General features: G+C 36.3%; 1 protein-coding gene across 7 annotated transcripts in view; it reads left to right on the top strand.

The window, feature by feature from the left end:
• Positions 1–12,029, top strand: part of FRYL (FRY like transcription coactivator) — a 256,547-nt gene that overhangs the window by 80,369 nt on the left and 164,149 nt on the right. For 2 of the 7 annotated variants that reach the window (XM_038556046.1, XM_038556045.1), the window contains exon 1: positions 9,492–9,611. The exons of 3 other annotated variants lie outside the window; for them this stretch is intronic. In XM_038556046.1, coding sequence (XP_038411974.1) covers positions 9,539–9,611 — 73 coding nt within the window. In that variant the 5' untranslated portion in view covers positions 9,492–9,538. Of the gene's footprint in view, positions 1–9,491; positions 9,612–12,029 lie in introns of those variants that run through there. 2 more of the 7 variants (XM_038556043.1, XM_038556042.1) reach the window with 1 other exon arrangement.

The following is a 12,029-nucleotide window of genomic DNA, read 5'->3' as shown; positions in this document are numbered from 1 at the left end:
TTCATTTTAAGCAGAGGAAGCAATTTTTTTTAATGGGTGAAATATATAAAAATAAACCAAAAGCTAAGAACAAGTTGGACTATTAATAAATATCTCATGTTGGGAAGGTAGCAGTAATTGTACCTTACAGCATACACAAGTTATATAATTGCTTCATAAGTAACCACTCCCAAAATGATAGAGTGTAGTTAAAATGCTTCTTTATAGATTTCATGTTGCTAATTTGTGAATATATTGATGCGTTGGTTCAGTCTGTGACATTTGTATAAAACTTACCTTTATTAGAAATCCTTTTATAACTATTAATTCAGAAACTTGATTTACATTCCTAAAATAAGCAGTTAATGTGGACAAAACCTGACACCTTACTACCCAGAAACCTAGATGGAATTCTGGTCTGGTCCGTTTCAGAAGCAGATTCCCTTCATTACTGACTTGCTTATTTTGTTGGCTCTTTCATAGTGCTTTATTTGAATTACTGCCTGTCTGTCTGTGTCTCTCTCTCTGTTTGGTTTGATTTTTCTTTGCTTCAGGTAAATCCATTAATTTATGGTTATTGTTGGCTGGCAGGTACTTGAAAATAATGAATTTGTCCTCCTTCCTCCCCCTCCATCAACGGAGAGGACAGCGAGAGAGCTGGTGGGGTCTGTCTGCTTTCTTTTGTCTTTATCTTCCTCCTATCTATAGTCCTGACGTCACTTTTGTACTTTGGATTGATCTAGACCGAGCTCTTCTTGGTGTGACATATGTCTGGCTATTCCATGTTCAGTGCCACAGTCCACATAGTCACTAGTAAAGCTCAGGTTCACTTTTAAGTATTTCAGCCTTATTCCCCCCACCCCCATCATCCTGTTAGTCACCAACAAGAAGTATCTGGTAGGAAAAATTGGAATCTCTCATTCTTGTCTTTATTGCTTTTTCCCTAACTACTTAAGTGTACTAGGGATTATTTTAGTCACTATCTTTCTCCTCAGGGGAGGTTCTCCTCAAGTCCATTCTCCACCTCACCAGACAACTGGTCTGTCTCCCCTTGTTTCTGCTCAGAGCTCTTCTACGATATCCAGTTAACGATTTCAGTATTTCTTGGAGCCCTCTGGGTATTTCATTGCAAACCTTAAGTGAAAGAAAAAGAGTGGGTATGACGTTGATACCCTAATCCTTGGTCAACCAGAGTTATTTTGATTTTAATCTATTTTCCTTTTTGGGTTTAAGCAAAGATTCATTCTTTAGGAGAGACCCTGCTGAACAGATTTGAGATTCAATATCTTCCCCTTGGAGTGGCCATCCCTGACCACACGAACTCAGCAGGACCTCGTCTGTTTTTCTGTGTCAGGAGACCTACTTTATTGCTTTCACATCCCCAATCACAATTTGTAATTTTTATTTGCATGTTTGTATGTAGGGACTCACTCCCCCCCACACACACTCTTTATCTGCACCATTGTATCCTAACCTTCCCAAGGGCACAAAGATCTGTTTTATTTACTAAATTCTCATTTAGCACTTGGCATGGTGCTTCCAAACAGTGTTTAGACAATTGATATGTAATTAGTGATATGGTTGGGCTTCAAAGTATCTTGTTATTATTTTCTATTTGTCCCATCTATTTTGTTTTTTCTCTCCCTTTTGTTGCCTTCTTTTGAATTAATTGTATTTTTTTAGTATTATAATTCCATTATTGACTTTTAAAAAAAAAAATTCTTCTTTTTTAAACTAGTTGGTCCAGAGTTTACAAAATGAAGTTCAGCTTATCCCAGTCTACTTTCAAATTATAGCATAATATTTACTATATAACGTAAGATCCTAAAATGTTATACTTCTGTTTCTCCCCTCTATCCTTTGTGCTATTGTAGTCACATTTTTTATTTTACATATGTTATAGACCTGACAGTATGTTAACCACTTCTGCTTTAAGCAGTTAACTTAAAGAAACTTAAAATGAGAAAGAAAGGGTCTCTTTACCTGCAAATGTACCATTTCTGGCATTCCTCATCAATTATGTGAACTCAGGTTTTCATTTTATATAATCTTATTTCTGCCTGAAGAACTTTCTTTAACATTTTTTGTATGCAAATCTGTTGGTGACAGACTCTTAAATTTTCTCTGTCTTAGAAAAGTTTTGCTTTTATCTTTATAAGATATTTTCACTGGGTATAGAATTATCGATTGGGCTGCCTGGGTAGCTCAGTCAGTTAAGCGACTGCCCTGGGCTCAGGTCATGATCCCTGGGTCCTGGGATGGAGCAGGGCTCCCTGCTCAGTGGGGAGTCAGCTTCTCCCTCTTCCTGTGTTCTTCTCTCCCTCTGCCCCTCTCCCTGCTTGTGCGCTCTCTCTCTCTCTCTCTCTCTCTCTCTCATATGAATAAGTAAGTAAAATTTGTCAAAACTAATTGTAGGTTATTGGTTTTATGATTGAAGCTTTTCAGCAATATCATTATGGGTGAAATGTTATCAACCAGAGAAACTCATTATAGACTTAGTGCCCAGGATAGAGCTTTTCAGCAATATCATTATGGGTGAAATGTTATCAACCAGAGAAACTCATTATAGACTTAGTGCCCAGGATAGAGCCTTGTATAGTTTCAGCTGAAACATCTGTGTTGACTTTTCCTTTTCCTCTGTATGTAATATACTATTTTCTTTGACTGCTTTTAAGATTTTTTTTGTCATTGGTTATTGACAGTTTGATTATGGTGTCTCTTAGCATGGTTTTTTTTTTGTTTTTATTCTTGTATGTATATTTATTCTTGCTTCAGGTTTGATAACAGTTTTAGATTTGTAGGTTTATAGTCTTCCTCAATTTTAGAAAGTTTTTTATTATTTCTTCAAAGAGTATTTTCTGTTCATTCCTCTCAGATTTCAATTACACGTAAGTTGGGCTGTTTGGTGTTGTTCCAAAAGTCACTGAGGCTTTGAGCATTCTTTTTTCTATTGTTTTGTCATCTGCACTTCACTTTGAAGGTACTATTTCCATTTCTTCAAGTTTACTGATTTTTTTTCCTCCCCCAAATCTAATCTTTTGTTGGTCACATCCAGTGAATTTATTGTTATGGATAGATTGTATTTTACCTTTCAAAGTTCTATTTGAGTCTACTTTTTTCTTTCTTTTTTTTTTTTTTAAGATTTTATTTATTTGTTCATGAGAGACAGAGAGAGAGAGGCAGAGACATAGGCAGAGGGTGAAGTGGGCTCCCTGTGGGGAGTCTGATGCAGAACTTGATACCAGGACTCCAAGACCATGCCATGAGCTGAAGGCAGATGCTCAACCACTGAGCCACTCTGGTGTCCTTTGAGTCTTCTTCTTATGTCTTCTATTTTCTCCTCATTATGTTTATTTTTTCTTAAGTCCTTGAGCCTATTTATAATAACTTTTTTAAAAAATTGTTTATTTATTTGAGAGAAAGAGAATGCACAAACAGGGGGAGTGGCAGGCAGAGTGAGAAGCAGTCTTCCTGCTGAGCAAGGAGCCAGATGTGGGATCATGACCTGAGTTGAAGGCAGACACTTGACCAACTGAGCCAACCAGGCACCCCTATAATAGCTTTTTAAAGAGCACATGTGCTAATTCCATCATTTTTGTTATTTCTAGATCTCTAATGACTGATTTTATGGGTCACATTCTCCTACATCTTGACAAATAATTTAATGGTAATTTTTAATAGTTTTTAAATACAATTTTTTATTGGATACTGGATGTTATAAATGTGACATTGTTGAGAGCTAGATTTTGTTACATTCTTTTAATGAATGTAATTCTTTGTTCTTGAAGGCAGTACTCACAGATAGCTTAATCCTTTGAGGCTTGTTTTGGATCCTTTGAAACCATGTTAAGAAGGATTTAATGTAGTACTTAGCCTATTGCCCTTCTGAAGTATGCCCTAGGTATTCAACTATTATAGTTTCTTAGGCTTTCCTTGTTTTTAATTACCTTGATAATGCTGAAGAGTATTGGTTTGGTAATTTGTAGATTCTTCAGTTTAGATTTATCTAATTTCTTTTTTTTCATAGTTAAACTGGGGTAATGGCTTTTTGGTAGGAAGAGCACAGAGGTAAAGTGCCCTTTTCATCATGATGATATCAAGACTCTGTACTCTCATCACTGATGATATAAACCTTGATCTCAGGTTTCTCTAACAATAAAATTACTCTTTTCTCCCTGCTTTCTATATCGTACCCTTTGGAAGGAAGTCACCAAGTATAGCTCACGCTTTTAAGGGTTGAGACTAATGCTCCTTCTTCTTGAGGGTGAATTATCTGCATAAATTATTTGGAGTTCTTCTGAATATGTCTCAGGTCCATGAGACCATTCTCAGATTTAATGATCTACTAGAAGGACTCACAGGACACAGCATATAGTTGTACTCACAGCTGTGATTTATTACAGCAGAAAGGCACTATGCAAGTTAGCAAGTGAAAAGGCATATGGAGCAAAATTCAGGGGAAATCAGGTGCCAACTTCCAGAATTTCTTCCAGTGGCATTATAGAGAAGGCAACTGATTCCTCAGCAGTGTGCTGCGACATTCCAGGTGAAATGTTACCAATCAGAGAAATTCATCAGAGACTCAGTGCCCAGGGTTTTTATTGGGACTGGTCACATAGGCATCTGCTGCCTGGCACATACCCAAGTTTTAGGCTCCCTGAAAGAAAGCAGATGTTTAGTATAAACTAATATTGTTTGTACTGACAGTTTAGGCATAGTGAACATGCTTTTTAGTTCTGGGAATGGTGGGGCCATTTAAAATCGAAGTTCTTAAATGCTAGCTAAGAGCTGACCTTGTAAGCAAACATGTCAAAGGGTAACAGACCTGCTAGGTTAACTCTTCTGTACAGTGTGAGATTTGTCTCCTGTCTCTTATTTACTTACTTATTTATTTATATCAGTGTAGACTCATGGATATTTATTTTATACTTGGGGTTATGTTCCAAAACTACATTGTTTATTTTGTTATTCAAATTACTACAGCTTTGGCTCTTGGCAGCTCTATCAGTTGGCTCCCATATCCTTTTGATACACCTACTTTAGTTTGTGTTTGGAGGCTTTCCTACTTCCTGGCCCTAGAAAAGATGTTGTAGGCTTATCATGTGTGTTTGTGCTCTAGTTCTAGGCACCAGCCATTTACCGAGGGAACCCTGCTCCCTTTATGTAGTGAGGTTTTAAAATGTTAAATGCGTTGTAGAAAGTTTGGAAAATGTATAAGAAGTAAGTAGAAAGCACTAAGAAGTAAATGTTAATTACTGATATAATTATAGATAATTACTGTTAACATTTTGTTGCGTTACTTAACAAGAATCCAAAGAAAAATAAAAGTAATTTTTAAACCATTTTTTCTTCTTTTTAAGAAAATTATTTATTTTCATTTTATATTCCAGTATAGTGGAATTTACTGGCAGTGTTATATTAGTTTTAAGTGTACAAGATAGTGATCTAGCACTTCCATACATCACCGAGGGCTCTTAACCACAAGTATATTCCATAATCTCCATCACCTATTTCTTCCATTTCCCCACTTTGTTTTCTTCCTTGTATTTCATGTGTAGTATTAATTACCTAATAGCCCTGAGAGCATCTTTCTCTCCAGTCCTAAAGCCTTTCCGTCTCTTTTCTAAACTCCAGGAAAGACAAGGACTTTTTGAAGAGGCCAAAACTTCTAGGGCTGTAAAAGGCTCTAGGAGTGATGGGATGGTTGACATTTTATATAGAAGAACTTGCCAAGTTTCTGGTTTTTGTCATTTTATAATTGTTTTGGATACCAGTGTATTACTTTGAGATATCTTAAAAAGTGTTAATAAAAGGGATAAAATGCTTATATTTTCACCCTTTTTAAGGATGTTAATAACTAAAGACTTTTATTTCTTTTTGGATAAATTTCAGTGAATTGTATGATATTTTCCGTTAAATCCAAACTTCATTGTATATTGGGGAACATTTTGTTCTGGTCCTATATCTAAGTGGAGTATTTTTGAAGGATTTATTGAGAATTTCTCCTGGCACACATTCTTTTGGTATATTAGAATGTACCTCTATCTTCCTTCTACTTAGAAATATAAAGCAAGGGACTAATTCCATGAATCCTTAAAATGCCAGTGAAAAGGACATAGACTTAAATGGAAATTGATTAAATGGAAGAGGCAAACCTACTTTCTAACTCCTTGAGGGCAAGAGAACTGCCATGGTCATCTTTTGTATGCAGTGCTTTATATTATCTGGCTTAGGCAAAGGGGATCTCAGTAAAGGCTGGTAATATTGAAATTGTGAAATTCTTAAAAATATTCTAAATCTTACTTTATTTTTTATTTTTATTTTTTAAATCTTATCATTTAAAAGCAGTCTTTTATTATAACCTAAAAGACAGAGAGGCATATAGTTAAAGGAAGTTATACAAAGTAGACTTTTCTGTTTTTCCTAATATATACCATTGAGAAATGATACCCATGGCTATCTTTCTATGGTGAGGATATAAAAAAATGTATATATATATATATAATACAACTTGGAGAATTCTGAATTTATAGAAGGAATAAAATAGAATAAAATAGAAGACTGATATTTTGACTGGTCTTTGGCAAGCTTGCAAGAAGCTCTAGGCTCTGTGTTTCTGTGATTAATCGATAGGTTAAAAATAGAGAAGTCATTTGAAGAATGATGGGAATATTATTATCTGTGTATAAAAATATGATTTGTAATTGAGGGATTAAGAAAACATTCAGAATACTATAGGTCTCTGCTATCTTAGTCTTCTAAAAGGATTGTTGGGCTCATGTAGTTATGGGTGGATATGTAGTTCTGATTAATACTTAAGTGATTTGGGTGATAAAAATTTTGGGAAGGGTTAGAAAAGAAATACTTATTTCATTAAACTTTGGTAAATTTGTGATTCCTATTTGGAATAGTAGTACTACTTATTTTATCCTTTGTATTTCAGAATAAAGTTTAGAGCCCAGGCTTTGCCCATATAGCAGGCTTGTTGAATTATTTCACATATAAATGGAAAGTGCCTTTTTCACCCACCCTCTGCCTATAAGGAAATCCTGATGTACAGTAAAACTTCGAAAAATAAGCCCTGTAAATAATTTTATACATCTGTGTCCCAGAGAAACTATTTTCTGTAGTTGTATATACATAGTAACAGACTGATTAGATATAATAGAAACTTTAGGATCTGATAAATTCTTTTATTTAATTTTGTTTTTAAGATTTTTATTAATTTATTTGAGAGCGAGAGAGCCAGCACAAGCAGGGGAGAAGGAGAAGCAGGCTCCCTGCTGAACAGGGAGCCTGATGCTGGGCTCCATCTGACCCTAGGATCAGACCCAAGCCCAAGGCAGATGCACAACCTGCTGAGCTGCTGCGGTGCCCCTGATATATTCTTTTAGATCCATATAGACAAAACTTAAGCAAAAGAAAATACTTTTTTTTAAAGGATTTTAGAGAAAATCACCTATTATTTAACTTCTACCCCCACTCAAAAAAGTTCTCATACTCTGATGTGTTCTATGACAGTTTTGCTAGTTACACTTTTTAAAGGTTTGCTCGGAATGAACTTTGGCTACTTTGGTGGGCCATTGTGGCCAAATAGTGTTGAGTAGCTTTTAAGATTTATATGAGGCTAAGTAGGCTTAGCTCAATAAGGGTAGAAAAAATATGGCAAAATATCTGGGTATACGCCTCCCAACTTGTCTGCTTGCTGACATGGTTCAGTTCTGAACCTTGACATTTAATAGTATAGTTTGCTTGGGTCTAGATCAGTTTATTCCCTTAATGTGTTAACAACTGTTTGATGAAAAGAGGGTTGTCAAATCACTTTCGAGAATACTTTAATTAAAAATTAAACTGGTCTGTGTACAGCTCGGAACCTTTTGTTAATACATTGTTAATGTACAGGAATGGAATGTAGGAGGTAGTGTTTTTGGACTGTGGAATGCCCTTTATTCATGCAACACTGTGAGTCATTTGTGTTTCCTCTGACCAGGGGAAACCCTGCTCTTAGCTGATTCGGAGAGGTCTCCGATCAAGAAGATGTACCCAAACAATGTGTTTTGGTATTGGGGGTCTGTGTGATTAGCCTTTGCAGCCCTGGCTTGAATTTAGGTTTGGGATCTGTTCAGGAGTAGGAATGGCCCAGACTTATTCCATATTTCTTAAACTACTCAGAAGTAGTACAGACCTTACATGAAACTCCCAACAGTACTATTACCACTGAATTTGTCTTAATGGATAGGATTATCTTTTTCTCTTAGTGTGTGGAAGGATGTTCTTTTAGCTTTTAATACAGTGCCTAGCCATTTGGCTACAAATAAATTTATTCAGTTATGACTTTGATCACTGAATTTACTTATTCCTTGTGATATTTAAAGGATACAGTAGCATAAATGGGTCAATACAAATATATTGCCACATATGGAAAAACATGCTCCATTGACCTTCAGAGTCACAGTAAACTAATTATGAGGTCAAGACCTTTTTCTTCCGACAGTAGCATAAAATATTATTTATTGGGTTTGATGATGAAATTTTCCTACTATTTTGAAGAGCAGATAGGCTCCTAACAGTGCCAGTTTTCAGTTTTTAAAACCATTTCTATAGAATAAAGTTTTGAAAATGTGCATTTTATTTGACCAGAAGATTTCTCACTATTCATTGATATTCCAACTGTAAGCTTTTCTAGGGGAATTATGTGCTATATTAAGAATAGAAGGCCCTATATTTTGAAATAATCCCATTACTATAACAGAATTCCCTCTTTTGAATAAGTTGCATGAAGCAGAGGAAACTTTGTCCTGAGCTGAGCAGTTTTTAGAGGGCCGATGGGGGCTCAGCCACAGTGTTCATTACATCATCTTTTCATCCCATTTAGCCAGCGTTCTCTCTGGTGGGTTCAGTGAGGCCGTGGACTCGGTATCATAACCCTGCTGAGAAAGTCACTGCTTACTGCCTGGGGGTAGTAAGGTAGAAGGGCAAAGAGAAGAGAATGTACTACTGAAATCACCTAGAGAAAACTGATACTGGAGTGGGATAAATACCCCTGAGTCTTTTTTTTTTTCTTTTTCTTTTTGGTCAGCTGTTATAGGAAGAGATTTAAAGCTCTTAGGCCAGACCTGAATTTATTTTTATTCCTTAGGCCCTTAAGTGAGAAAAGTTGGCATCCAAGGGCAGAGCTCTACCCTTGTGTGTTTACTAGCAGTCAGTAGTGACTACAGGGAAGGCAGCCGGAGACACACAGCTCATCAAAACTGATAAGCCCGGGAGCAGAAGCAGAGAAAGATTCTTGCGGCCACGTGTATGCCTACCTAAAGAAAGGTGATGATGTCCTTCAGGGCACTTGTAATAAACTTGTAAGCTTTTATTCAACTGGATAGTTCATCTGCATTCAGCAGCGTTTCCACTATAGTTGTGCGTCACTGCGAGACTGCATGGTAATGAAGCCAAAGCACTGTGGGCCAAAACTCTGCTGCCTGGGAGAGGAGAAGGGACAGCGGCTTGGAGAGATAGATCAACAAACCGGAGGCTGCTGCTGCTGTAGCAGCCCAGTTGAGACACAATGTTGAGCCTACAGGATTCTGTGTTTTTTGAAATTAGCATAAAGTCCTTGTTAAAGTCCTGGAGCAGCAGCTGTAAGTATATATATTCCTAAATGGGAGAAATGCTGATGTATGATCATGGCCATTCCTTGCATGCTAATCCTTTAGACCAATCCAAATAGAATCAGAGCTGTTGAAAATAACACGAGGAGTATTTTCTTGGATGGTAGTCAGTGAGAGGGTTAGAAAATCTGGATGTGTACACACTGGGCAGTCGTACTATTGGCGGTTAAATAGTCTTTGACTGAAATTGACCAGCGTTGGTTTTCTTGTTAATTTTTTGTATGGTTCTGGCAAAGTTTCTCTCCATTGGTCCGACATAGGGGGGGAAATGACAGATAGACTCCGACCTCTGCAGGGTTCTCAGATACCAGTACTATTCCACAGTTCTGTTAGGACAGAATGTTTGTTTGAAGCAGCATCAGCTGTCTGAAAGCATCAGATGATTTAATATAATGCTCATAAGTTTTCCCCTACTCCTGTAATTGAAGTTACTAGGAGGATTTTTCCTGTATGTAGTGAGTTTTCTGATAAGGAACATTCAAAGTTCAGGTAGGTCAGTAAAACTAATGTCGTTGAGTTGTCATGTTGTCCATAACTCCCTTCCCAATATGTGAATTTGACAGAAATCCTGATTTTGTTCAGTATTTCTAGTATTTTCCAGTGGTACTTTTCTCTGAAGACCTGAAAGCACTTCTAGAAATGATTTATTACCACAATCTGTGTTTTTTTTTTTTGGTCAAAATTATCATAATAATATGATATCAAACTAATGGAGTAATCGAGCAAAGATTCTGTTGTAATGTCTGTTTTGGCCAAAGAAAACTAAAACATAGGGGAAAAAATGTGACTTTACCAAGGTCATACAGTGGCAAAGAACTGGAATTAGAACTGAGTTGTTCTTGCTCCCAACTGTGCTGCTGGTGTCTGAGCAAACTACTGAATAAAATATGAAAGACCTAAATTTAATTTTTTCCAGTTGACTCTTTACCAAAATATTTACTTAGCATAGTTTTGTAAGCAAATAATGTAAAAGGCCAAATGTTGATATAGGGGGAGAAAACCTCTTAAGGGAAAGCCTTACAGAATAGAATTTGAAGAGATTTGTATTTTGCCAAATATACTGCACTTACAATCTCCGTATTTCTTTTATTTTTGATCTGTAAGTAATTCTTCCATATGGAGATGTTGTTCTGCCAGATGGCAGAAAGTTATCTTAGTTCTAGGAAAGTTTCTAAGTGAATTAAAATATTGGGAGAATTATAATTGAATAATTATAATTAAATAAATTAAAAATAATTAAATAAATTATTTAATAAATAAAATAATTAAATTCTAAATAATTAGAATTATAATTGAATTACAATTGAATTGTAATTACTAATTTAAATGAAGTACTTTTACTACTTAAAAGGGTAATACAGAATGCATTTTTACTAAAACCGACTGTAGTTTCTAATCTCTCTTGCCCCTTTGTCCCTCCTTCCTCCATCCTTACCAGGTACTTTTAAAAAATAGTAAGACAGGTTTATAGTGATAATAAAGCTCTAACTAATGGGCTCTTGTATCAGAACAGTGCATTAGATTATATCACAGCCTGAGCTTGTCTTGTAAAAACTTAGTTTGCTTAGATACTTGTGAATTATGTGGTTATTTTGTTTTGTGACCATTTAAACATTTCTACATGTCATTGCCCTAACCCTGTAACCAGCCACAGCCAAATCTCATGTAATCACATTCCCTGAATCCAGAAGTGAACCAAAAACAGATGTTTGTAAAGCCTTTGTCGTTAGCTATTAGTATTCTAATGATTCAGTTTGTGGGCATCCCGTTTCCCTTGGGCAGTCATGGTCCACATCTCGTGAAGGTGTTTTTACTGTTGTAAAGCAATAGGTTAATGTGGAGAGGAGAGACAAAGTCGTTCACCAAGACCCTGACTAGGTCGTTCTAGCCCCAAAAGTGGGAGACTGTTTTTCTTTTACCAGTATCTGTGGAAGTCTTTTTAAAATCTTCCCTTGGCCCTTTATTGTATTTAAAAAGGAGAGAGAGAGAAGATAAAAATATTTTTAAGACCCTAGAGAAGGATGGTAGTTACCTCTCTCTTCCAGGGGTTGTTTTCATAATCCAGCACTTGAATCAGCTCACATTGATTGAGCATATACTGTACTGAAACCACTAAATGTGATCTTGGCTCATAAGGAGCTTCTAGTTTCATCAGAGAGTAAATATGCATGTAAAGTTAACAGTAAGAAGTTAACCGAGTGCTGCTGCATATGCATCATGACTTACCACGTGACTGTTACATGTGACAAGAATGGGGAGTAAGGAGACCAAAGGAATCCTATTGAACCACAGGGGACAGAGAAGACTTACAGGGAAAGGAATTTGAGTTCAGTTTTGAATGACAGGATGTTCCCCACCATGGTAGACAGTACTGTACCCACAGTCTCC

Source organism: Canis lupus, chromosome 13 (genome assembly GCF_011100685.1).
Source record: "Canis lupus familiaris isolate Mischka breed German Shepherd chromosome 13, alternate assembly UU_Cfam_GSD_1.0, whole genome shotgun sequence".
Lineage (NCBI taxonomy): Eukaryota > Metazoa > Chordata > Mammalia > Carnivora > Canidae > Canis > Canis lupus.
The sequence above is the reverse complement of the archived record's forward strand: the minus strand, read 5'-3'. Positions and strand labels throughout refer to the sequence as shown.